This window comes from Gymnogyps californianus, chromosome 13 (genome assembly GCF_018139145.2).
Source record: "Gymnogyps californianus isolate 813 chromosome 13, ASM1813914v2, whole genome shotgun sequence".
Lineage (NCBI taxonomy): Eukaryota > Metazoa > Chordata > Aves > Accipitriformes > Cathartidae > Gymnogyps > Gymnogyps californianus.
In genome coordinates, this window is record NC_059483.1 from 5,701,404 (window position 1) to 5,729,382 (window position 27,979).

General features: G+C 42.3%; 1 protein-coding gene across 1 annotated transcript in view; it reads left to right on the forward strand.

Annotated features, from left to right (window-relative positions):
* FOXP1 (forkhead box P1) overlaps positions 1-7,500 on the forward strand; it is a 197,494-nt gene extending 189,994 nt beyond the window's left edge. The window contains exons 18-19 of the mRNA XM_050904489.1: positions 798-964; positions 6,904-7,500. Of these exons, the coding sequence (XP_050760446.1) occupies positions 798-964; positions 6,904-7,048 (312 nt within the window). The 3' untranslated portion in view covers positions 7,049-7,500. The remainder of the gene's footprint in view (positions 1-797; positions 965-6,903) is intronic.
* Positions 7,501-27,979: the final 20,479 nt, after the last annotated feature.

Below are 27,979 nucleotides of genomic sequence, written 5' to 3' on the forward strand. Positions count from 1 at the left end.
GCTGCCGCGCCGGGCACAGGACTGTGCCGTCAACATGAGCTAATGCTGACACACAGTAAATATTAGCAGGCAGAACGGTGGGAATCAGAAGGAAAATATTTAACAGTTCATTCTCTTCCTACAAAGATTTCCATTTAGAAAGTTAACTCCGGTGTGCCTCTGCATGGTATTTCTTTAGAACAAGGAAAAATCGAAAGAAAATGGTCAGATCTGTAATAGCTAAGGTAAGAGCTGAGCTGCTGAGGCTTAAAAAATTCAGCTCTCAGGTACATCGGTGCAACTCTGACTGATCCAGTTAGTGCTAACCGCAGCTTCGCGCTTGTATCGCAAGGAAAACCAAACTCAGTAATGCTGCCCTCCTGCTTGGTGCCCATTTGCTCTGGTAGGAAGGAGTTATCAGCTGAGCGACTTGTCATTTTTTTCCCCATTTCATTAAAAAAAACCCCAAACCCAGACCTAAGCCACAAAAAAACCCAAAGCCCCAAACATAATTTTGCGAAATGAAAATAGGAAAAGGATGTTTTATTTTTTCCAGGGGGTGTAATTCCAAATAGGGAATGGAAAGCTCCGTCCTCTCACGAGCCAATACAGCTATGAATGCTTAAACCCAGATGTAAATGATGTTAAGTTTCCCTTGGTGGAATCAGGGTAATACCTATCAGAAAGCACAATATTTAAAAAAACGGTAATTGCAAATAATGTAAATGCGGAGAATGTTTTGGAATAAGTGAGCGTGTTGTGCAATGCATAAAAACGTTAGTCATGGCTCTTCATATATTTGTTTGTGTCCTTGGCAGGCTTCAATGGCTGAGAACAGTATACCTCTATACACTACTGCTTCCATGGGAAATCCCACTCTGGGCAATTTAGCCAACGCAATGAGGGAAGAGCTTAATGGTGCAATGGAGCATACGAACAGTAACGGGAGTGACAGTAGTCCAGGACGTTCCCCTATGCAAGCAATGTAAGTACGGCAGAGGCGCGTGCGTGGCTCTAGGCGTTGTCCTGCTGTCTGCTGAAGTGTGACTCTGGAGACCTTCGTGGTTGGTTCCTGAGGTTCATGGATGGAGCAGCAAGAGTAGACATCTCCATCTGGGGACATGCTTAGGTTGATTAGAACATAAAAGGAAGGGCAGTTTACCAATTTCCACGTAAAACCGATCAGCTCAATCCAGTCCGACAAGCACACAGAGCTGTAAAATTGTTAACTTGTTTGCAGTTCTCTTCTTTAAACCTTGCAAAACCTCATAGGCAACTGCGTTTCTTGGAGGGAAGAATGTGATTTCTCTCCCCTTCGGTCCACACAAGAAGCACGGCCGGTGGGGCAGAGCTGGGAAATGGGCTTGTTTGGCGGGTCGAAAAAAACCCACTCGACGCACAACGGTCTTGCTAAGCATTAACGATGGCACACGTGAAGGTCTGTGTGATTTATAGATTGCTCTTAAAATATCAAAAGGAAAATTAATAGGAGCATTATAGCAACAGACGGCAGTATAATGAGTGCATATATAACCACATGAAGTAATGGGGGATCGCTGTCCCTGCTCAACGTGAATGGCACCCGGGCAGCGGGCTGCCGCAGGAAAGGGTAAGGCAGGAAGGGTGTGATGCCCCGGTGGGTGTGTTCGGTATTTATGGGGTGACGGAGTGAGTTTGCAAAGCTGTAAACTCCCCCCTCCCCTCAAATTACATACCCGGTAATTGGCGGCTGGTGAGGAAGCCGGAGTTTATAAGTCTTGTAGTTCTCTAAAAAACTCTGCGGAGCGGTTGGCTACCTGTGCAAGTGACTGCGCGCGAGAGCCGCGCTGCCTTTCTTCTGCCTTTCTTCTGCCTGTTCCTTAAAACAGGCTGTAAAATTACGGGCTGACTTGCCACGGCTCACATTACGCATTAAAAAGAGAACTAATTTGTAGTCTCTTACTTCAAAGTAATTTGAATAAGGGATTTACAAAAGTAAGTCTAAATCAAAAAGAAGAAAAACATTAACCTAATACCGTGATAGTAATTAGTTGTGAAACTAATTAGCATTTAATGGCAAAAAAGTTTCCCACCTGCATAATGTGTTGTCAGAGGGGAGGGGGCACGAAGGAATCTGAGGCTCTGGATACTTTGATATTGCAGCATTTAAAATCAGTGCACAAAGTGCTTTGAAAAAAAAATCTTTAAAGATGGCAACATTCATTTTTAATTAATAATTAATTTAAACATTGTCTTTTACCATTTACTTCAAAACATTCAAATAATGTGTTTAGCTTTTCCAGTGATTGTTTGTGCAGTATTAATTATCTCTCCCAAAGTAGCGTTGCATGACACACTTTCCATCTCTCACAAACGGATTCATCTTGAGGCAGTTTTAGTCACAATTTGTTATCCTCTGCCCGTGACCACATAGGGCCGGCGTGGAGGAGGAGTGGAGGGATGTGGCTTTTCTCCAGAAACAAGACTTCTCCCAAGAGTTTCTCCTGGCCTAACAGACAGGGATGAAGGTTTATGATGTTGCGTTAATCCAAGTAATTATTTTTTTGCAAGTTCAAGGCTAGTGTAGTTCATGCACTTCTCATTTCACCTAAGGTTTCATTGTCTTTGAAGAGACTGTGAGGAGGGAAAAATAACCGAGTTGAAACAGGCTAGGACATCTTCCAGAACTGTGCATAGCCGTGGCCTTTGTTGCACTTAATAATCATCTCTTAGCACATTGATACCAAGGTGAGGGGCACAGAACAAATACTGGAGAGAGAGGAGGACGGGGGAAGGGATGCCTCATTTTCATTATTCACCAGAAAATCCAATTTTCTGTTGTAATATGGAAATGATTGTTTCCTGAGTGTTTTCATTTTCTCAGAATTGATAATATATGTGTTCTCTACTGAACATTTCTTTTTGTGTAAGTAAAATGTGGCCGGGTGATGTTCCAATACCAGCCTGTAAGCTTCCCCATTAAAATGGTGTTTCTAAGTAGTTTGAAGGCATCTAAAGCCAGAACACCATTCACATGTCACGGGGTTTACCCTGTTTACTAAATAAAATCATGAGTCAACAGCAAATTTCGAGACGCTGTGCAACCTCTTATTTTCCGTAAGCCTGCTTTGTTAATGACATTTTCAGTTTTTTTCTCAGAACAGATTTCCTTGTCATAATGCAAATTATTTTTTAAACAATTTCAGTATATTAGAATAAATCAAGCTTTAAACTTTATTGTAAGGTTTAAAGGACCTTGTTAACATGACAGCTAAGAAGTCTAACACTTCAGCTGAAGTCTTATTACCACTCATTCGTTTCCTTTTTATGACACATTGAACCACGGCTAGGGTTCCCCCCCCCACCCCCCCTTCTCTCTCCCTCCTTTTGAAACACTAGAAAGTAGTCGCATAATTACAGCTTGGGGACATAACACTTTCATCCTGATATGCTCCAAAGGTAGCCACAAAGCAAACTACTCCATGCTGTGTGCACCACCAGAACTCAGTGGCTTTAAACAACAGTCAGCTTTATTAAAAACTCCTCTGTTCCCAGAGTGGACAAACAAAAGAATTACTCAGATGTGAAAAGAAGGAGAATCTGTGTTCAGCAAGGTTATTTATTGTTAACCCCTTCTGGAGTCTACTTAAAGGAGGCATCTACTTAAAAGGAATGTGCTGAAATTATGCTACTATAAAAACAGAAATGGGAAACTCTTTCCTGTTTTTTCTTTCTCTACCCCCCCCTTTTTTTTTGTTTTTGCCTACCCCAACATTTGCCTTTTCTGTAATTCAAGAGACTGAATTCTTTAGTCTCTAAAGGAAGTTTTCCTTCCCCAGTTTGGGATTTTGGTGAGGTGGTAAATAGAGATTCAGGCTTACTTGAGAGATATGAAAGTCTCCCTTTGCCTTTGAGCTTATTTAAGCTTATTTATTTCAGTTGCTCTGAAATGTTTGAGCAAAATCACGAATTCAGTAAGGTTTCCTCCTCACACACCACTTTGTGGTTACAACTGACAGAGTACACAAGGAGTTGATTTTTTTGTTGTTGTTGTTTTCCATGCAGATCTCTCCCCGGGGGTTGTATTACCCAGATAACCCTCCTAATTTGGGGGATGGAGTTTTTTGCCAAGCTCACTGTCTGATGTTTGTGCAACACGTGAGCTGCTGGAGGAGGCTGGCATGGCTGGGCCTCCCCGTGGCTTTGTGGCCTTCTCCGGCTTTGTTTTGCTCGGGGTCGAGCAGCCCTTTTCATAACTTGGTGCTTGCTTTGCTTTTCACTCCTGAAGCTTTGGTTTTTTGACTTCTGGGAACCACACCAAACCTCAAAGAGAAACTCAGTTAAAACCACCTGGTTTCACCTGCTTTCATAACAAAACCAGAAGGAGAGCAGAGTTTGCTTTGGAAAGGTTTGGGGACCTTTGAAGGAGCTTTCACAGCGTTTCGGGTGGTTGCGAGCCCAGCGGGTACCTGTCTTGCCTCCTGGCACCCGTTCACTTCTGCCCTCTGGCCAAGTGCGAGGTGGTGCGGGGTTGCGGTGGGACACTGAGACGTGGCCCCTGAGCAGCCTTTGGAGAAACTCCCGTCCGTGTGCTGAGGCCACCTCTGCTGCACGTGACATGCGTTCTCCTTTCTCCTTCGAAAATTTCCCATCTGCGTTTTCAAAAATAATACTTTTAAAAAAAAAAAAAAATAAGCCCGGCAGCAGCATCAAAACCAGAAAGCCAACAAGCAAGACTTTTAAATTAAAACAGCAGTAAAAAAGATCACTGCCATAAAGGCCAAGTAGCACATGCTTTACTGGTCTCAATGTGTAGCCGCTCTTTCCCCCTTTTTCCTCTGTTTTTCATTTCATGTTTTCTCCCAAGTGAGGGGCCCCACAGCCTATTCATAATATAAGTTTTTCTAGTTGCAAATAATCAGCATGGTTTCACGTTCGCTAGGGCCTTGAGCTGCTGGGACGGTTAGCACAGCAACACCTCTGAGATGATGATCCGCTCGCAAGACCTTTTGTATGCTCATGCTAATTCTTAACCTCTGATATTTGAATCGTCTCCTCCCACTCTTTTTTTACCCCTCCTTTTTCAATAATTAGGTCAAAATTGTATGAGCAATGTCTCTCTCCTTGTAATTTTTGCGAAAATTATGCGACATGCAGAGGAACCTCTTTGCTCCCAGGGATGTGTTGATAGGACACGTATTAGTGAATTTGAAGGCAAAAGGTGTGTGTACATGGATACTGCGTCGCTTCTCCTCACCGTTCCTTTGTTGGATGGGTCGGAAGGTGCAGTTAATACTTAGGTATTGATCTAGCACTTTACAACTCAAGAAGTTGAAATATGCGGGGACTGCATATGCTGTGAAAGGCATTCACAGCTCACATTAGCAGTGTCTGTAGTCAGCAAGTTAGACGCTTCCTAAACTGATCCAGGCTCAAGCTGAAATAAATAAATAGGGTGTGGTACAGCTTTGCACACTGTGCAAGGGTACAAACTGGTTCCCCCGGATCCCTTGAAGTAGGCAGGGTTACCTTTGGCTTGTATGCGGATACTGAGTACGTTTTCCCTGTTTGGTGATTTATTCTTGCTGTCCATCAGTGCAATGGAGTACAAACAGTATTGTCGTTCCTATCCACACAAAACATAAAATAAAATGCAGCTATTTTAAATCATTCATTTTAAGGCAAAGCTGCACAAGGAGAGAAAAAGTTCTTACAGTGAAGGTTTGCACTTCAGATTATGTTTTCACGTAGCCTATGTGAAAGGGTTAAATCAGCCCGCATGGAGAAAAAACAAGACTCTAGGAGGTGGATATCAACTCAATGAGAGACAGAGTGGGACTTGAACTCATTAACACTTTATTTTAAGGGATTGCCTACAACATCAATTATTTAGGAAGCAAACAGGGTCTCCATTGCTGTGTCGCATTATTAATACTTGGTAATGTCAATAAAATCCTACTTTCCTATAAAGTCCCACCAACAAGACACTATTGACTCACATGGCTATTTTACATTTCAAAAGCTGCCGAACAAAAAAAAAAAAGGAAAAAAAAGGTAATTTGTATTTGTATAGGATTTGTTGTAAATATGATTTACGAACAACATTTTTCAATTGTTATCATACCCGTTTTGAATGACCAAGCCCCATTCCCCTGCGGGTTATTCATGTGCTATGCCGTAATGAGAAATTTGGCAGATCTCATCTCTTTAGTACATCCTTGTGCCCACCATGAGCTGGGGATCATGTTCTGCCTTGTTTACAGCTGACAGTGTTATTATTCTCGTTAGGACTGTGCTTTCTTATCATATTGTTGTGTTGAGCGAGCCTTTTCCTCTCTGTTTGTGTTTCCTGGCAGGGCTTTTCTTCCCTTATTGACAGTTTGTAAAAATGTGCATTAATTTGGAGTTTAAAGCATGTATCATGGTGTCTCTTTGCTGTGTTTGCTTGAAGTTGATTAATGATAGAACCTCACTTGGGGTCGTCCTCTGGAGAGTTGTCTCACAGGTTCTGCATGTTAACGAGAGACGCCGCACACACAGCGAGCGATGATTAGCCCAGCCTCCGCCGGCTCGGTGGGCTGACAAACTGCTGCTTTGCCGTTCGGATGCTTATTCTGCTTATTTATCCAAAGATTGTATTAATCAACTTAATATGTCAGCTGAGAGCGTTTTCTCTTGATCCCGAGACGGAAACCCTATCGAGGTGCTCCTCCCAGAGTGTTTTCCCAGGGAAGTTGAGTTCTGCCTGCCCGGCGTAGCCTTCGCTTGGCTTCAGTGGCCAGCGCAGAAGTTGAGGGTCTTCTCCTTGGTGACCTGGAGCTCTTAGACCTGGCACACCAAGTCTGAACCCCCAAACCGCCTCACCTTTCTCCCCAAACTACCCGAGCTGTCAAAACCATTTTTTAACGAGCAGCTTGCTGATTGACCGTGTTTTCGTTTTTCCAGGCACCCCGTGCATGTCAAAGAAGAACCATTAGATCCAGATGAAAATGAAGGCCCGCTATCCTTAGTGACAACAGCCAACCACAGTCCAGATTTCGATCACGACAGAGATTATGAAGATGAACCTGTAAATGAGGACATAGAATGAGTATGTCTGACATCATTATCCTGAGAATGAAGATTGGAAGAACACGTCAAACTTAGCTGTGAAATCTCTCCATTATTGTACAGTCTGGAGGATTCTCAGTCCACTTTGACAACTATGAAATATGTTAACTCTTAGTGCCATCAAGTATCCCATTTGGGAGTATTTTTGATTTTTCTACTTTTTGTTGAAAAAAGGAATTTGTACTCTGTGCATTGGATGGACTTGTTTGGTACTTGGGATTTTCCTCTCTTACAGTCAACATCAGTGTTGTAAATTTGCTAAACTGATTCACTTGCATTTAGCAGCCAGCTGTGGACTGCAGGTCCTGCCAATTTTGGACACTTGAGGACATCAAACTGAGCATGTACACCTGAACTGCAGATCAAGTCTTTGCCCAGATTTTAAGGATTCCAATGGACAACATATTTGCACAGTACTGCATGTTGATTATCACTGCCTTTACTCCATTTTTGTTTTTTGGTTGGTTTCTTTTTTTTTTTTCCTTTTTTTTTTTTTTTTTGCTTCCATTTGGGATGGGGAAGGCCTGTGTGTGCACGTGTGTGGATATGTGTGTGTGCGTGTGAGCGTGTATATCGGGGAGGGGTTAAAAGAAAAAATTATCCCAAACTTTTTAATGTATTGCTTTTATTCCCCCGCCCCACTTCTCCTCTACGATTTTAAGTTCTGACCTCAGGCCTCATCTGGGCCCAGGGCCTCTCGGAGGCTTCAACGTTTTCTGTACTTTGTGATGAATGTTAATAGGTGTTTTTATTATACGAAGCTGAATGTCATTGAATTGTTTGTAGTTTTTTCTGTCATTCATTCCAGTTTCCTTCAGATGCCACCATGTTTTCTTTAGCTATGGAAAACATTCCATTTCGGTGTCTCCTTTTTTTTCTTGTTGTTTTTTGAAAAGGTCCCAAATGCTGCACTATACATGTGGAAGGGTTGTCCAACGGAGAGAGAGGAACGAAGTACTGCAAGAATGAGAATGAATGACAGATGAACATAGAAACACTGTAGGAAGCAACACAGATTCATTCCACAAAGCAGTATTTTTAATATATTTTTTTTTGGTTTGGGTTTGTTGGTTTTGTTTTTTTTTTTTTTGGCAGCAACGGTGAATATTAGCAAATGCCACAAAATTGAACAGCACAAAGAAATATATGCAGCACCAACAGAGTTCACTTTTATTAGAGGATGAATAGTACAGTGGCAGGTTCTCGGTTGTTTAACATGAGTTCTAATGGGTCAACAAATCTTTCTGGAATATCTCAGATTACCGAGATGGGCACCTATACATTTATTATTACAGTTTTTTTATTTTTTTTTTCTTTTTGCATTTGCATTTGCAAATAGTGGTTGGAAAGATGACTTCATTAAATTGTTATTGTACGTGGTGATGTTTCACGGTTAAACATCAGTTCAGGATTGCTTGGTGGCATTAATCTGTTTGAATACAAATTAGATTTCAGATTGAACTTGTTACGGGAGTTAATAAGGACGGAGCCCCACTAATGCTAAAGTGTTAATTTTCAGCTGCGCAAATCCAGTACTGCAGTTAAGATTGTTATGCAATATTACACCAGCCAGTATGGAACCTCGCCGTAGGAGACAGGAGATCTAGGAGAGAATTCGCGCCGGGGCTTGTTAGGCAAAACTGGCAAGGCTCTTCAAAGCAAACATGACATACAAAATTTGTTGCGATAGGTCAGTAAACCTCGGTCACCAAACACCTAAACACTTTCATTCTGCAACCACTTTTCCGTCACTCATTTATTTATGTAGGACTGTAGCTTTTTTTATTATTTCAAAAAGCCTTTCAGAGCTTAATTTATATTCTTCTTTGTACCTTTTTTTCCTAAAATTACCAAAGATATTACACAAAGGTAAATTATGTTCTCTGTTATATGCTTTATCTTATGAAGCCAAATATCCTCTTATTGTTGATCAAAGGAGGTTGAAGAATTTAGAGGGAAATGACAAGATGTGGGCTATTGCTAACCTGAGAGGGAAACTGCTCCTTTATTCTAGAAAATTTAGAAGGCCAAGTAGATGTCTGAACCAAAGTTGTTACTTTTTATTTGCAATTCTTTACAGTGACCAAAACGAAAGTCTGTAAAGAGGGATCGAGGAGAGCTTTTGAGGCTAAAACTAGGAATCAGTGTTACTAGTAGAGCTTTGAGAAGGGAGCTGGAGAAAGCAAAGACACAGTTATTTCGCGGAAAATTAGAGTATCAGATAAAGGAGACAGTTTAATAAAATACAGAAGAGAACAGAAAAGCTCCCACAATTTAACTGGACCACATAACAGTATTTCTAGAATTAAATGAAAAAAAAAAATTTTTGGTCTTTGGTTCTACAGATTGTGTGCCACTTCTGTTTCGGGACTGTGCTAGGATGACTGCTTTAATTTTGGTTGATCTTGGCACATTTGCTCAGTTTTGTTTAGTTTTTGGTCAGCATTTTTCATAAGGAAATAACACTCCTGTCCACTCATAAGCTTTGGTACAAGAAATTTTATTGGCAGTTACTTTTATAAAACTCAACTCTGCTTTCTGTTTCAAAAGAAAAAAAAAGAAGAGAAAAAAGGGCAGTCTGTGGTCATTTGAAACATTTTTTTTTTTGTTTAAATTATATCCAGGCAGCTTCGTGACGTGCCGGCGGTAGCCAGATGGGGATCATGAGAATTGAGCCCTGTGCTTCTAAACTGAGTGGTTTGCTGGTTAGTTTGGTATTCAGAAGGGGATAAAAATCTGGTAGATTAGTTCATTCTCAGCATGTGTAGCTAGACATGAGTAAAGATAACAGCATGAGAAACTGTTAGTACGCATACCTCAGTCCAAACTGTTAGGGAATGAGTAAATAAAAAATACATTTCACTCAGTTGCACTTAGTTGTATGTCTTGCATGCTTAGTCTAAAGACTGTAGCAAAAATAAAAAAAAATAAAAAAAGAGAAAAAGAAATAAAAAATTAGATTTTAACATATCTGGCAGGTGTCGCAGCCTTGCAGAAGAACCAACTGAAAATCTCAGGCTTTACATCAAGCAAACTTCACTATGATTTTTACAATTCTGATTCTGTATCCCTTTGGATATACAGTTGCTTCTTTAGGGAGGGGTTTATTATGTTGTACATATATATCCCACTGTGTCTGTGTGAGCCTTTGTCTTTTGGGGGGAGGGTGGGGAGGGAGGAAAAGGTGGAAAGGTCCTTTTTTTAGATATCATTCCTCAAAAGGAATAAATGCAGACCTGTTTGTCAAAACACCTTTTGCTTTTTGTGCAACTGCTTTATATTAACTATACTAAAAAAATAGCTTTGAAAAAAAAAAAACTACTGTATGTAATGGAATTGCAGAATACGCTGCACATGTATTTTATTTAGTTATCCTTGCTTTAAGAATATTGGATGACATTTGCTGACATGTGGGAGAAAATCCCTGACTTTTTTTTTCAGCTTTTAAATTGTAACATAGTTGACAGATTTTTTTTTTTCTCCTGTTATCATTGATCGAAGCATTTTTGTACAGTTTTTGTGTTTAAGCTGGTTTTTTTGATACTTTCCCACCCCTTCTGTTATCTTACCACTGCCTTTTCTGGCTGTCTTAAACAAAGTTCATATATTTGAAAGGAAAAAAAAAAAAAAAGTCGTTTAAAAAAAAAAAAAATGTTTTTCTCCTGCTGCAGTAAATATTTTGCATGATGAATTCCAGGGTCACACTTTCAAAGTTTATCAGTGAAGTAGTGATTAATAATGAGGAGTGTCAAACTATTGAACTTTTGTATAAAAAAAAAAAAAAACTTTACAAGGTGCCAAGATGTAAAGACAATTTGTTACATGTTTTTTTTCTCAAAGAAAAGCGTACATTATGAAAGTAGTACCATGTATCAGGTAAATCGCTGTCAGGAATGAGAGTCAAAGCCTTCCTTGTCCACAAAAAAAAAAAAAGTTTGTAAATGTAAAACCTGTTAGGTTTCTGCATTCAACTAGAAGTGAAATGAAAAATCAAGGCTTATGTAGAATAAGTGACCACAAAAAATACTACCTTTTTTGATTCTCACTCGCAAGAGTCCCGCTGCAGGTCCTGCACCTTCCCTCTCCTGGAGCTCCCGCTTCGGGAAGAGACAGGGGCGCAGGGATTCTGGTTCTACAAATATTGCAGATCATTAGATATTTTATATATATACATACATAAATATATATATAAATAAAGTTTTTTAAAATAATTTTGAACTATTGTAGTTTTCAGATCGCCAATAATCTCACGTTCATTATAGCATGGAAAAAAAAAATGTGTTTGAACTCTTTTGAAATCCTTTGGTACCTTTTGGTTAATGAACTCAGAGTGAGTTTTTAGATGTTTCAGAAGTCATTTAGTATTCTAGTCTTGCGAGGTGAATTTGCAGTTAACGACTGCATTTTAATGGGCCCAGAACAGGTAACAAAGTATCTTCTACCCATAAGCCTTGATGAAAATGGTACAGTCCAGACTGTTAGCATGGTGCTTTGTGTGTATGTGCTGCCAGTAACAAGATTTTTTTTTTTTTTTTTTGATAAGGCATAAAAGAAACTCATTCCTTACATCAACTGTAATTCCATCATTCCATGTCTGTTGATACAGACAATAAAAAATGTTGTGTAGTCAGTACTAATTACTGACATTATAGCATTCTCAAATGCAATAAAAATGCTGGTTGTTCACACTGGTAATGCAAGTTGCCATGTCCTAAGTTTTTGGTTTGTTTCCCCCCCTCCAATGACTCCCGTGTCGCATCCCCTGAGGCCCCGGGCCCCAGCGCTGATCCATGGAGCAGCTGGTTGCATCTCACCCATGTCCCAGCCCGTTCCTGGACGGTCTCATCGCTCTCCTTGGGTCTCCCCCCCAGCCACATCCAATTGCAAGATACTTTAGCGGCGGTTTCATGGCCAGTCTGGACAGGGCGGTCGTTTGAGGCTTGAGCACTGGAAGCAAGGAAGACGCTGTCACGCGAAGAATTCGTCCGCTTTTCCAAGGAAGTCCATCAGCGTTCGACCATTAGGGTCACAGGGAGTTGAGGGTATTTGCTTTCTCGTTGACTGTAAAGGGGAAAGCACGAAAGAAGGGGTTTGGGGCCTCATCCTGCAAATCCTTCCAAGTGCAGTGCCCCGATGGGAGCTGCACTGCTGCCTTCGCTTGGAAGGGTTGGACACGCATTGCACGTATGCAAAAAGGGGTTTGCAGGATCAAACGCGTGGTCCACAAAACCACGAGGAACAAAGTCCCGAGTCGCACTGTCACCCGACACAAACTTTAAAGGAAAAACCCACCTTCTTTTCTTTCGAGTAAGCACACATTTATTTTCTTCATCAAGTTTTAAAAAGAAAAATAAAATGTTTAATAACTAGCATTAGCAGCAAACTGAAATTTCAGAGGAGAGATTTTTCATGAATAATTCATTAAAATTTCACATCTGCAAGATTAGTCATCCAAATAAAATGCTAATGTCAAAAACATGCACCGTCTATAATATTCTCATCAAGAAATCTTTTTGCATATAATGATAAATGCTTAAATTAGTACAAATGATTTTATAAAAATATTCTATCATAAAATTAGATAACTACTTTTTTGGGGGGGGGAATCTTTGCACACTCATAATGTGTCTCAAAATGGTATTGACTGGTAGATTTTAATAATCAAAATACAGAGAATAAAATTTGATTTTGGTTGTGTATTGCACTTCTATCACCAGTGGGATTTTAGTGAACTGGAGAGGTCCCACTTTTGTGATTAAAATTTTCCTAAGTCGCAGGCAGAGGGTGTTAAGCCAGAATTTGATACACGTTTTGTCAGGAGCGCTCTGCGTCTCTCAAACACGGGTGGGAGAGTCAGCTCCAGGTAGGGGAATACGTCCCCGAGTGAGTCCCAGCAGGGCGCTCGGCTCCGCTGTTGGAGGACAATGTGTCCCCATTACAGGTCACCCACCAGCAGGCAGGTCGTGAGCTATGAAGCCATCAGAGATGACTTGGGTATTTCACCTCCCCAGACATCGGCAAGATGGCTCCGAGGCCCGAGCGTGGTGTTTTGTCATCTGCCGACTTTCCGTGGCCTCTGATTTATGGAGAGCTGCTGGGGTAGGTGCCAAACGCAGCTTGGCCTGAGCAACTGGCGCCGAGTTGAGGAGCGGGATCAGGCCCTTCCCCTCCTGCCCGAGTTAATGCTGCCCTAGCAGCAGATGAGCACCTGGCTTTTTGCAACGTTTTGTATCATCTTTGTGTTACTGATCGCATTTCTCCTCCCTGGCTGCCATATTCTGGAACATCACAAAATGCCTTCCTACTTCACAGTGCTGCCACCAGCAACAGCCAGCTGGGAAATACCTTTTCCAGTCAGAAACGCTGTTTTCCACCACAGCTGAAAAGCACTTTTATGGTCAGTGGTGAGGCAATGCGTCTCTGAGTGGTTTCCAAAGAAAACTGGAGCCAGTGCATAGTCTTTCTGGGTTTCTCCTGTACTGGAGGGAAAAGCAGCAGAAGATAAGGGGGTCCCAGCACAGGAGCTGGAGGCCCAGGAGGACATGGCAGCCGACGTGCTCCGTGCACACCCAGCTGCTCTCTGCAGATGATCTGAACGGTGACATTTAACTTGGGCCGTGATCGCAGAGTACGACAAATTTCACATTATTGGACTAATTTAAGGGACTAGCAATTCCTGGTGCCTCTCGCTCACACGCAGACACACACACACCCCCTTCCTCACAACAAAGCGTAATTAGCCCTTCTTGACCTATTAATCAGGCTCGGTCTTCAATGATGATGTTAAACGTTAGTTTAATGGTGTGTTAATCAGGGCTATCTTTCATCTTTGTTAATTCCGTCACGTCGAAGCGCTCTTCATCCTCACATTGCCATGTTGGTGGCAAAAAACCCGCCATCTCCCCCGACGGCAATGACCGACGTGGTGGGACACAGCCCTCATGCGTGTTTGTAGCCTCCATGCTGTCTCCACCCGTTTTTGCCCCAAACGCCCAGGGCTGAGGCATAGCAAAGTCCTCCTTTTTGCCCCATTTTATTAGCTTCGTCAGATATCTTCAAAGCACGTGAGCTAGAAATGGTAAACAACATCACCTTGGGGTATTTAACAAAAAATAGCCCCTCCTCCCTTTTTATTCCACAGGAAATGTCTCTGTCTACCTGGAGGAAAAGAAAAAAAACCCCGCTTTGTGGGGTTTTGTATGTATTTATTTAGAGGAGTTCAGTGGCCATTTTTTATGCATCTCAGAAGACTGAAAAACATTTTTTTTTCTTCAAGTTATAATGTTAATTTGAAGGTAACCGTCCTTTCAAGGATTAATTCCAGCCAAAGCAATAACCATTATTTACCAGAGTTTGACATTTTTATCACTCATCATATTAGCAAATTTCCATTGAAAATGCTAAAATGGTTCGTCATAAGGCACATAACTGCTTTGGCTGTAAAAATGACCAACACAAGTGCCTGTACTCAAACATTAAATTATACTGTAATTAATAAAGACAGTTAAACTGTCTACTAGCAACAGCAATTTAGGTAACCACATTTGATCGGCTATAAATTGTAACTACATTAAAATTCCAGAAATATTAGCAATATGGATTACTTGATGGAAATAGGTGCTGATCACCAACACTCCTATTTTACAACGGAAGCACAGGTCATGTTGGCCACAAAACTGTGGGCGAAGATCAAGGCTGAGTACTTTTAATCTTGTGAAACAAGCAATTACAAATAGTTGCATCGATTTGTTAAAAAGCTTTAGGTGACATAAATTGTTTCCTGTTTAGCTTATTGCTCTGATACATAAATGTCACTGAGTATAATATTAATTAGGGTCACAGAACAACAAGGGTCGGGTGATATAGTGTACGATCAAGGATGTGTCAATCCTTTGTGAAGGCAAGAAAAGCTCCGGCCCCTTTGCGCTGCAGCGCTCAACGCCTAATTTTATGTGATGACAAAAGAAAGTAAAGGAAACCGTATTTTAATATGTGAAGTAATTACTTTAGTAGTAGTATAATTTTACAGTTTAGGATAAATTACAATGTTTTCATTCTCCTGCTCTTGCCACATAACATAAAAATCCACATATAGCATCAATAAAATAGAATACTGTTTATAAAGGCTTTCTGCTGCACAAGACCAACACTATTCCTCCTAGCACATGGAAACTAAGCACACATTTCAGTCTGGTGTGTGTTTCTACACTTAATATTTTTTTTTTAAACCAAAAAATGGGCTGTGCAGGTTATTTACTTAACATAAATCAAATGTATCATATACACTGTTTCTTTGGATTGGCATACGACTTAGAAAAATACAGTAAGATTCTGAAAAATCTGGAGAAAATTTATTAAATATGATTTTTACTGTAATAGAATATTAATGTAACCCAATGCTCATTTCCCATTAAGTTGATCCCTTTTTAATACACACATGCTTTTTATTATTTTGCACTCATGCGAAAATTCCACATTCAGAGAGTTTCCATCTCCTTAGGAATGTCTCTGGCAAAGGCACAGTAAGAAATCTTGAACTGAAGAAAAAAAAAAATAGACAGCAAATATCGAACGATAAGATGTGGCGAAGCGCTGATGAACTGAAGCAAAAGCCAACGATATAATAAAGGGTAAAAAGGCATTCAGCACTGCGAGGGGAACAGTAGAAACAATTACACTTTAAACCCCTCCTTCTCGCTGCCACTGTACCACAGCACAGATGAAAATGTTTGATTTGCAACATAAAAGATTCATTAATTACCACTTGAATATTTAAAGCTATTTTGCAGACTAACAGAGGTAGATAAAGCACTGAATTAAAACCTCTAATAAAATTGTAAAAATATTTCTGCAAGTTTACCAGCGTTGCAATTCCTCCCGGTTTAGGGAGCCAGGCTTGGCTTGTTAGGGAATGAATTTTTTTTTTTTGGAGTGGGTATTTGAAGAAAGATGGTGCGATTGCACAGCGCTATTTGTCTCTCATTTTCAAATGTTTACCAAATACTTACTTGGACTCTCTCCCTTCACATGTGGTTGCCCTTCATGGGAGAAGTGGCTTCTACAAAACAATACAATGGATGATGAGTGTGTTTGAGCTATACGTTCATTTTAATACATTTCCATATACAGTAAAAATGCGTCTAGTTGTAACTCTGGTATAATGCTCTCTCTGATATGAGGCAGTGGGGGGAAAAAAATCTGTTAATCCTGTTATAATTACCCTTGTTAAACTTAAAAAAAAAAAAATTTGGAGCAGTATCCTCTTTTGCAAGGGTGGAGAACTCGTACAAATGGTAGGAATGGATATCGTGGAGAGCATCTTTGTAACCGTGCGGTACACCCCAAATTTGCCTGGTGGAGGCTGAGCTGTTAGCTCCGGGCTTACTGGATCTTTTGTTTAAATGCGCGGATTACACAGAACGAATCATGCGTACACACCCAGAAAGCACAGTGTAACTTAAAAAAAATTAAGTGTATATATTTATTTGCACAACTTCTGCCTGTAGGCAATGCAGCCTCAAGGTGTTGTGAGCCTCACTCACCAGGCGATGTAAATCTTGGTGGCTGAGGAGCTGAATTTGACACTTGACAATTGCATATGTTAATTTTTACCTGTTTGCATTCAGTTGGCAGTCAGATTTTTTTTAAAAAAACCCACATTCTATTTTTAAACAAGTGACTATTTGAAATCCACAACAGTGCAGCGAGAGCTTGATTGCAGGATGAGGGTTGAAAGATACAGCAACAGCTCTTTTAACAGTATATTAACAATGATGAGTAGAGCCAAAGTGTATGGATTTAATAAGAGAAACACAGTTAGAGTTCTTTCTCATTATCATTAATTTATGCAGTTGGCCAATGAAATTCAAAAAAAATGTCCAGTTATATTTGGATACACCCTTTACACAACTGTTCCTGTTGTAATTATTGAGTGTCCGCTCCAATTAAAAGGATTTTGGAATTATTCCACTGTATTTGAATGTGAGATGCCTGATTTCAAATATTACTGGTAGGTCCAGGGTGCCCGAGGAGGCTGTTGCCAGCAAAGGGAGCCCCGTCACGGGCATCGCCGTCTGCCATCACCTGGACTCCACCTTCACCAGCAAATCATAATATCCAAGGCAGTCGCTCTCCAGTCCTGCCAGAAAGGAAAGGGCGTACTCAAAATATTTCAGGCCTTGCCCTTGCTTATTGTTTTTGGAAAGTTCTGTTTTGTTTTGGTTTTTTTTTTTTGTTCAACCCGCTTGTTAATGTTCATTTGTGTTCGGCACAATAAAAGCCTGTCAGTTTATATCATACGAGTGGAGGGCCATTTGGTGATGTTTGAAATAGTTTAGACTTTAGAAAAATTATTGTTGGTCTATTTGCTGTGTTAGAAAAATGGATTTCTCCTAGCAGTTTGTAAATATATGTGTATATATACCCGCATATACTTTTTTATGTGCTTTGATAATGTATATAGAAATGAAGTTACGCTAAGCAGAGCCTCTTAAAACCTGAAAAGGGAGGAGCCCCAGAACTACTGACTTCCCCGGCACCACCATGGTTAGTACAGACGTCCGCATCGGTATTAGAGGGAGACAGGAGCTGGCCCTGACCTGGCAGTGGCTCGTGCCCATCTTTGCCTTGAATATTGAGAGTAGTTCTGTGTATTCCAATAGCAAACGCACACACACACAAACATCCATCACATTTTTGGCTTTGCCACCTTCGTAGGCATGCAGGAGGGGAAAATTGTATTCAACGTCCATGAAAGTTATTGAAAACAAAAATAAGAAAAATAAAAAGTAAAACTTTTTATTATTTTGGCAAGGACTAGGGTTTATTTTTCACTTACTTGTTCAGGTTGGGTTTTTTCCCCTGTTTCCTACACATACTGGACAGACTTGTACTGTATATAATTGCATGAGCAGAGCTCTGGAGAGCCTTCCAAACACATGATGTTTATGCCTCATGCTCACCCTTGCTAATTTTAAATATTGCTACTTTATGCTGCATTTTCAAAGCTTCCCTCTGACGCCTCGTGCAGTTTGGAGCGTTCTCACCTGTTTACACCACTACTGAGTGCTGGCAAATTCAAAACAAAAACATCTGATAAAAATCAAATATTATGTTGCTAACTGCAAAGTTCATTTCCCCTCAGAAGTCCTTCTTTAATTATAAAACCCGCATAACCCATTTGCTTTGGTGTGCAGAAAGGTGTGTAATTAAACTATCAGCATAATACCTTTCTACATGTAAAACCTGCACTTATGAACTTTAACTGCTGAATAAAAACTCCTATTACATGACCATTAAATATTATGAATAAAGCAAGTCATTGTAGTACTTGATTAATTTTTATGCACTAACCATTGTGTTCAGCACAAATTTGGTTTCTGTAGGTGTCCTCTCTCTTGGCTGTCCCGGTGGCTCAGCCATCTTCACCCGGGTCTAAGGCTGTGCTGCATCTCTCCATGCTTTTCGCCTGGCCATGGCCGTCCCCAAGGCGATGTGCCCTTTCTGTGGTCATCGTGGAGGAGGAATGAGCTTTGCTCTGTTTCTGTAATGTCTCCATCACAGCGTGGCCGGGGAAGGGGGCACAAGGCGGCAGCGGGGAGGACAGGGTCCCCTCTACGGGAGAACTGCTCTGTGCAGGGCTGAGTCCCAACTCACTCATCTCATCTCTGGGTGGGCTGGGGAGTTACTCTCAGCTGGGTATTTTTTAACTAACAGGGGCAATCTGATTTGGTCATCTTTGATGCCGGTGTGTCAGCAGACCCTCAAAGGAGAACCTCTCCATGCTGCTTGTGCCTTCTGTTTTATAGGATCCCAGAAACTTTACCTTATACGTGTTACTTACAGCTCTGGTCCTCCCAGAAATGTGTCCTCCATGTATCAGCATCTTGCCAAGTGAAGTGGGAAGGCAAAAATAAATATCCCAGCTAAAACCCACAACTCCGAAATCTTAATTGACAGCAAGACGGAGCATGCCAAGATGCTGAGGAGGATTATATGGCGCTGGTCCTGGCTGCCGAGGAGCCTGCACTCAGCAGCCAAGAGGGCATCTCCCATCCTACGTGCGAACATTCAGGTCCCCAAGCCATTATTCATCTATTCCTCGCAGCCACGTTCCCATATGCTGCATGATGATTATATTGAGGCTGATCTTTGAAGTCTGGAGTCAGGAAGTTAGCTTAGTTATAATCAATAGCATTTCCAGCTCTTGGAAATCTGCACTAACCACTCAAGGCAGCCAGTCTGCATTATGTCCTTGTCATATGTATATATTTGCATGTTCATTAGCCATGTAGTAGCACAGCTGTATGTGGTTTCATTTAGCTTTTAATTATCTTCTTTGGGTTGGTGTTTTCATCTCCACCAGACTTAGCAAAGAAAAGAAAATCACTTAGGCAAAATAAATGCTGCTGAGCAAGTCTGGGGCAAGGAGTACTATTTCCTTGTGCATCCTACTGTTCCGTTGCAAAAGAGATGTTTGGTTCAAAAGTTCCAACAAATTAACAATAAATCTGCCTCTTCATTTTCCCCATCACATGCTTATCTTATTCAGGTGGTTGTGGGTGTACTTTTTCATTTGCAGCAGGTGGTTGTTTACATATTAGATAAACTCCATCCTTACAATCCTTGGCATGGATGTTTGTATTTGCTCCAACAGCTGCTGTTCCAGTGCTTGCTCGCACACAGATCAAGGCATCCTCCTCTTTTGATGGAAATGACTCATACCTCAGATGAGCTGAAACAAAAATACCACGCTCAGCTGCAGACACCTGCATTCATGCACTGGGTTTAAAAGTTAGGATGTGGGTTCTAGCTAATTTTATTCTCTTCAGGTTCTTATACGACACCCTTTATTTTGGTTTCTGAGAAATTTCCATTAGTAAGAACAAAACAAGGTGACTAATATCTGTGTTGAACTTTCTTCTCCTTTCCTCCCAGCCCCCCCCCCCAATGCACAAAGAGAAAAATTATGTGATTTATTTCTTTCACCTCAATTACTTGTAACAAGTCCAGCCCTAACGCACTCCGCTTTGTTTCGCTGGCTTGCAGGGTCAAAGGCTCAGGGGTCATCTTTGGTTTAGCAAGCTGTGAGGTTATCAGTGCAGACCGAACCGGGGTGCGATGCTGAGGCCCCCCCCCCTGCCCCATACGCTCCTGTCCCTCGTGTGTACAGCATCAAGGCCCAGAAGAAGTGTTGATGGAGAGGCCAATCTTATTTCACAGCAGTGACAATGAGAACTGGACTTTTAAATATGTGGGGACTTAAAAGCAGTCCTGGAGAGGAGCGGAGCAGAGGGATGCTGGCTGTCTCCAGGAGGGTGCTGCAGGAACGGTGCTTGCAGAGCTTCACCAAAATGCAGCCGAGTACCCCCAGCACCACGGGATGGGAGCAACTGTTTCAGCACAGCTGTCTCTGAAATTAGAGATTTTTTTTTTTTCTCTTACAAACATAGCGCAGTAGGAACTCAGAAGTGACAAGAACCTGGAAGTCCTCAACTGCTGGCTAGCTCACGGGTGTGTGGGCTTCGCCTTGGCTAATGGAGGATATCACTGGGCTTCACCAGGGAAATACAACGCCTGACTGTTGGGTTTGCTGGTCAGCTTGTGCTTGTTAAAAGAGCTCCTTGAATCAGCCCGAGGCGAAGTCACTGCTGGTTAGAAAGTGCCCACTAGTACAGATATATTGGTGTACCTTCATCCTTACCATAGGTGATGTCTAACAACCTCTCACTGTTGAGCAGAGCACGTATCTGGCTGATGATCTAAAACAAGCTCCACTGGGCTCTTTCAGTGGTGGTGACTGGCATTTTACTGCCCTTGACCTTTGTTTTCTTCTTTGTTAAAGGAACAGGGCATATTCAGTGCTGATGGGAGAAGGCACAACTTAACTGGAGCTAAAGGTACTGTTTTCCTGTTACACCAATGGTTTATTTGGAGAAGAATTCCCAAGTGTCTGTTGGGGAATTGGAGTCAGGCTGCCAGGAGCAGATGGTGTCTTATCAAAGGGCGATAATTGTTCATGAATTAGGCTCCTCTGCATCACCCTCCTCGCACAGGCCCAGAGTAATGGCTGGAGCAGGCCCCGTCTTCTCTGCTTGCCATTGCAGGAGCTCTCCTGGAGCAGGGGAAATATATTTTTATAGTTTGCTTACCTTGACACTTCAAACATTTTCCCAGCAAGCTGAAGGTGTAATTAAATGACATGCCAGATGCCAGTGTGCGTTATATTATACCACCTCTCAGCTGGGCTAGCGAAAGGGAATGAATGGAGCCTTAAGACAGCTCTCCTATAGATAGTTATTATCTCTTTTCAATAAAGAATGGGTAAGGTTGAGCAGAATGTCAGTAAACCTGTAATTTTCTAGCCTTTCAGTTACCTCTGTTCTTCTGATCCACCAGTGATGTGAAGTTTTGTTGTACTTTGTTCCGTCAATTATGGCATCTCTCCAAGAAGGCGGCAGGCTCTTGTGTCACATATGCATATTTATGATAAGGTATGTTCTGATCTTCCTGTTGTGCCTGAAACCAGGTGTTCTGGGCCGTTTGAGGTGGGTGTGCAGCACAGCCTCTTTAGGGCAACGAAGCTTTTGGGGCAAAGCTTTTTAGCTGTAGGCTAAAAAAGCAAAAGCTTGCTGGGAAAATGACAGCGAGATTCCGTAACTTCAAACTTTAAGAAATTAAACTATTTTTGTAACTTTAATAATAGGATTTCTAGAACATATTTGCTTACTTCATTGTATCTGCTACCTCAGAAGATGGATCTGGTGTATCTCTTGGCTGTTGCACTCAGGTTTTAGAGTGTTGGGTTTTCAGCTTTGCGGGACACCGGCCCAGTTCTCGGGGAGACAAGATGTTGGCTGTCACAAGACAAACTTGCCAGTGAGATTTATTTACTTACTTGGAAGTGGAAATGTTATTTTAATAATCCAGCCAGCACGGGAGTGGAGGTGTTGGACATTCTCGTTGCTGGCCTGAAGAAGGGTTTGCTGTAGCATCTCGTGATCCTCTCTCTGCTGGCGAGGTGCGCTGCACATGGAGGGTAGGCGACCGAGCCAGGGAAGGAAAGGACTGCAGGAGCAAGGACTGTTTTCTGCCATCCCTTGGAAAACCCGAACCTTGATAATTCTTCATCTAGATAGTTATATTTATCAAGACCATGGGAGTCATGCTGTTTTAGTACCAGCGTTTTTAACGGGTTGATGACTTCTTGCCATCTGGAGAGTCAATGACACTGGCCAGCCCCAGCTCCAGCTGAACTAGAGCGCTAAATCCACCACCAGCTGACAAGGCTCTCCTCTGCTTTTTGGGGGTGAGACGTTTCATTTGACAGAAGAAAGCAACAGCCTGAAACTTCCACATGCTGTCAGTTCAGCGTGTGCAGGGCACTTCTTTCAGAAGTGAAGCATGCTCATAATTAAAGATTAATTTACTAGCACTAAAACCAAAGCTTTCCTCAAAGTCTACTGTCAACAGACATGCTCCCTTTCAGTGACATTTGCATTTCTAATTGGGACTGATTATTACCAGAAAGTCTCTGCAGCTGAGATTTAATTTTATATATTTGCTGGTTGTCCTCTTAAACCAGTGCTCTGCAACTGATATTACCTAGTCTCGCTTGCAGTGTGTGTGTGCCTGTTAGTGGGCACAGTTTCACCCTACCAGATGGGCACGAGCATATGCATGCGCGGGAAGCCACTATATGTGCATCAAGAAGACGGCTTGTCAGTGAGAATTGTTGAAAAGGTCAGTCCATATAGAGAAGCCAGATGTATAGAGGAGCAAGATTAGAAATGGAGGCGGCCAACTCTCTGCTTTTCTGCTGTGGTTAATGTCTTCTCTATTCTCTCAAACAGTGATATTTCTACTTCAGAAGATAAGTTCAGACTCTTTCTTACAAATCTTAACAAAGATGTGAATCACTTTCCTTCTCTAATTTACTGGCTGATATTTTTTTTCTTTTGCCCGTGAAGAACTGATATTAATAAATTTGTTTAACAAGTTATAGCTTACCTTTTAGTCCCTTAGTAATCAGAAACTGTAAATAAGTGGACTTCTATGGCATGGCACTCCCCATCCCTGCATGTCCTGCTTTAGTGCAGGGATCAAAACCCCGGCAGGCAAAGTCCTGTACACACACTGTGAGAGAGACGGTGCCTGCCCAGAAGAGCTTGCTGCTGGAATAGGCAGGAGAGAAAGGAAATATTATTATTCCTCTTTAACAGATGGGAAACTAAGGCGCAGAGAGTTGAAGAGGCTTGCCAAAAGTCAGACAGAAATCAGAAAACAGCCAGGAACCAAATCCAGGTCTGCTGAGACTCAGGCCAGTGCCTTAATCACTCGTCTCTTAGTAGATTTTATTTCTGCAGTTAATTGAGTTATTCACTAGGACAAACTATGAAATTTCTGCCTCTAGCTATAGTGCCAGTGCTCCTATATCCTCTCCTACCCCACACATAATTCCTTTCTGTTTTTTCCCCTGTACGCGTCAAGCAGCCTCTCTCGTCCTCCTACTGCTTAGGAAGCTACTCTGCAAAGCTCTGCCATTGTTTCTGTACTCCAGCCCTGACCTTCCTCACAAATAAATTCCCTTCTTCTTTTCCTACCTCGATCCGATTTGCCCGCAGCCTTGTGATAATTCATGTCTGGTGCTGAAAGCACCATAGTTGTCTATACAGCCTTCACATGGCTGCTGCGAATAACTCCCTAATTGAGATGCTCGGTCCCCTGGGAAGGAAGAATTTGTGGGTACCACCACGGTCCCAACCCGCGTGCATCCCGGCCCAAAGCCTGGCCGCAAACCCCTGCACAACGCTCCGTGCTGGAGAAGTTCAGGGCATAAGCAAAGAGCTTATGCAAATCCTCTCCTATCCATCACGAAAGGGAGTCCTTCATACTTCAGAAACGATGGGAGAAACAATCTATCGATATTCTGTAATGAGCATAAATGCCCTTTATAAATTGTTTCCCTTTTATTGACTCTAAAGCAAATGTAGCCGTGAATGCTGTACATTAATACATTTTATACCTTCTAATGGTTTGATGGCCTCATATATCCAGTAACGCTGAGAATAATCATTAGATTGTAAGGAGTGCAAAATATGTTTTATCACTTGAAAATGGAATTCCTTCTTGAAAGGTAAAACCAGTGGTAGATCATTGATTTGAAAGGTCAGGGTTAAAAAGCTTATTAACGACTGGGTTAAGCTCTAGTAAAATTCTTTGTTTTACTCAGCTGTATGAAGCATTTAGCTAAGTGAGACTCTTCATTAGGACATTAGTGCTTTTATACTAGCTGTGTAAGGTAAAAATCAGTAATTTCCAGCTTATGTTCAGGAAAAATGCATCGCAAGTAGCACATACTCCAAATAACACCAAGCGACACGTGGCCATGGGTACGATGGAAACGACTGCTGCGGAGTCCGGGGGCGGGGGGCAGCCGGTGTGCGCCATCCCTGCCTCTCCCTGTCCTGTGCGGGGGACCCCTCAGCAAGCGTTGGCCAAGCAGATATATCACGTAGCGCAGCAGACTGCTGGGTAGAAATACTAGCTTGGGTCCCAGAAGCCATATCGTTATGTCAGGATGCCACAGCGCTGAGTTAATTAGCCCCGACTCCCTACAGGGCTTTAGATTAGCTAAAGAACCAGGTTCACAGGGCTGCAATGCTTCCTGCCTCCGAGATGGGGAGTTTCTGCCGGGGGAAATATGCGCGTGTCCCTCTCACCAGATCCCTAAGTGACAGCACGTGGAGAAAGGCTCTGTATTTTGGGTACGCCAATGGTACCAACACAAGCTCCTCGTTATTGCCCTATACCCATCCCAGCCGTCATAGGAGCAGTCAGCCAGCCAGCCCAGAAGCAAGGCAGAGTGGGACCATGGCATGGGATGCTGCTCATTGAGAGTGATGGGACTTGTTCGAGGTCACATGTGAAATTTGGGGCAGGGGGACAACTTGTACCTGCTGAAAGGGCAACCTCTGGCTGTCCCTTTCAAGCCAACCCACAGGCCTGCTGTGCTGGTGGACCTAGAAAAAGGAGTGAGTTTATGAATTACTTTCTTAAAGTGAAAACTATCTCAAGGCATCACGGTATTGGAAGGCACACATGAACGTAAGTGTTCAAGCCATATGAAAATAAGAAAGGTGGTTACCCAGCAGCACACTGCACTGACCCTGCCCACTTGCCAAACAGAAGCGGAAACAATTTGAAAGAATTGTTGTTTGTGGGGCGGGTTCTTCCTTTCTCAGCCACTGTCTCTTTAGAGGCCTGAAGAGATCGAGCGTGGACGTGATGTGGGAGCACAGAAAGGAGGGATCAGATCAGCCACCTAAATTTAGCACTGCCGTAAACAAGAGCAGCTATTTTAATCCTGTGCCATAATGCAGCTGCTGGTAAAGGCAAAAAGTCGATGTCGGAAGCGATGCAGAATAATTTCACACAGCTTAGTTTTACTTTTTTATTTTACTAATGTAAGGAACGATTGTTTTGTTAATGAAATGCATTGCAGGAGACGACACGAGGGCGAAGTGCCTCTCCATCGCCCCGATGAGCCGCAGCGTGGCAGGAAAGGCGGCGCCGGCACCGTGCTCCCAGCTACCTTCTGACACTGCGAACGTGACTACATTGCCGGGGCAATAACCAGCCGCTCTCACGCAGGCGCTGCCACGTGCTGACCATCAACTTGGGGCGCTTCCCTCTGTGTGACATGGAAATCTTCTCCTCTTCCTCAGTCCCTCTTTGCTCGGTTGCGTGCTAGCTTTTTTAAACTTTATTTATTTTTAGCACTTTGAAAAATTCACGCTGTTTTCAAAAAGATCCTTAATGTTTGTCCTCAGCATCTGCTACCTGTTTCTAACAAAAAAGAGAGACCTAAAACTATGTCATGCTGTATTAAGAAGGCTTTTTAATGTTTTTAGTGCAACAAAATAACAATACAGAATATAATACCCATAGCATGTGCTTGGTGCAGTGTAATTGCTCTGGGATACTCAATCCTTTTCATATAAAGCAGTCGTACCAACCCAACCATCGGAACAACTTTAATATTTTACAGTGAAATTAAATCGCAGATTAAAACAGATGGTTTGAACATTTCATTACAAGCTGTGGCGCTTATTTGCTGACCATTGGCTGGTATATGTAAACATATAAAAAGCAAAAGAGCTCTTGGATACAAACCATACTCTCTCTTAGCTTTTCATTCATGGTTACAACATGGTTATGAATGTTATGGATCCAGACAGGGTTTTTAAAGGTGCTGAATTCAATTTACTTTTACCGATGAAAGGAAGAGGTCATGGAAAGTGCAGAATGGGTGGGAAGAATATAGGGGGTTTGTTAACTGTCCTGCCAATGTATTTCAGTTCGCAGCTTGGCGGGTCCAGAGCTTTCTGCATCCTTACGGCACAGAAACCCAGCGCCAGCCCTCTGCCGTCCCGGGATGCTGCTGGCTCCCACCCGCACGGCTGTGCCCAGAGTTTCGCCTGTCGTCCTTGGCTTGTGGCTGCGGGAGAAGGTGCTGTGGATCTCTGTGCTCCAGGCTGACTCATGCCTGTGTTTTCTTTGCTGACTTTGGAGGCCTCTGGTTCGACTGCCTATTTGAAAAGCCTTTAAAAAAGCTTAAGTTGTAGATTGCTGGTGCTTCCTTATGCTTTTGTTTGCTTCTCTGGCCAAAGGGACCAGTACCTACTGCACATGGAGGCAGAGAGGTTTAATTAAATGTTTGCAAAGTACTTTGAGGTCACTGGATGAAAAAATGCTGCTTGACTGTAAAGCATGAACATCTGGAGTAAGGAAGAAGACTGTTGTTGAGTAGTACCTCTAAGGGCGGAGGCTGTGTGTGCCAGTGTGTGTTTTGGTAAACCGAACAGGCAGAGAAAAGCTAAAGGTGGACACTGCTCTCCGCCCTTGGGAAGTGCAGTCCTGTCCGTATGGCCAGGACAGGGCGGGCAGCTCGCGCGGCGCGACAGAGAGGGCAGCTCTATCAGCCCATCAAACAAGCTGTCCTCACTGAATGAGTTAACTCTGCGTTGAGAGGTATTAAATAAACCCCTCACAATTACAGCAAGTATTTCCCCACGTTTCCAATGTACCAGCTGCACTCAGCGATGTTGCCCCAGGTACTTAATTTTTCAGATATTGTCAAACAAACAGAGTTCTACTCTAAAAATAATTACGAACAAATCTATAAACGTATTTAGCTTTGGCAGAACTGAAATGAATAGATGTTTCTTAAAAGTGTAAATGCCGTGCCTTCAGACATTTTCCATGCTGGTTAGTGCTGGGTTAGCGAAAGTGTAGGGACTTCAGGGAGTCAAAACTTCATTCTGCACGTCTCCGTAGGCAGCACGGTGAGCCAAGGATATTCTGCTTTACCTCTGCTTCACGATGCAGTAACATCGTGAAGCAATATTAGCACCTAGGGAGAACACAGTATATGCATTACAACCTTGCGTATAGATTAGGAAAGAAAACATTTCCCCTTCGCTGTTACTGTGTCCAGCAATCCCAGTCAGCATCTCTGTCCCAAAGAGTCAAGTCTGAATGAGCCTAGGCTCATAGCGCCCAAAGGACTGGAAAATAAATTTGAGTTTTCATAGCTTTAGGGGAAAAAATTAAAGCTATGGTGCTAAGAGTCTTGTTAAGCTCTTGGAGAGCTGCAAAGAAATGGGGAGAAAGGTTCTGGGGATAGATACGCTCAGCAAAGCAAACAAATAGAAAGCATCGTTAAATTCTGCCCTCTCTCTCCCAGTTCAGTGGCGGAGCTTCTGGTGGCTTTTATGTAGTTAAGCTTTGACCAGAAGTTCCAGCTACCAGGGCAGTATCTTCACTTCTTGACTGGTACATCACTGGGCTTGCTGGGAGCCCTGGTTGCAGTACTGCGAGCTGCTTCGCAGTTGCCGATCTAGTCCATATT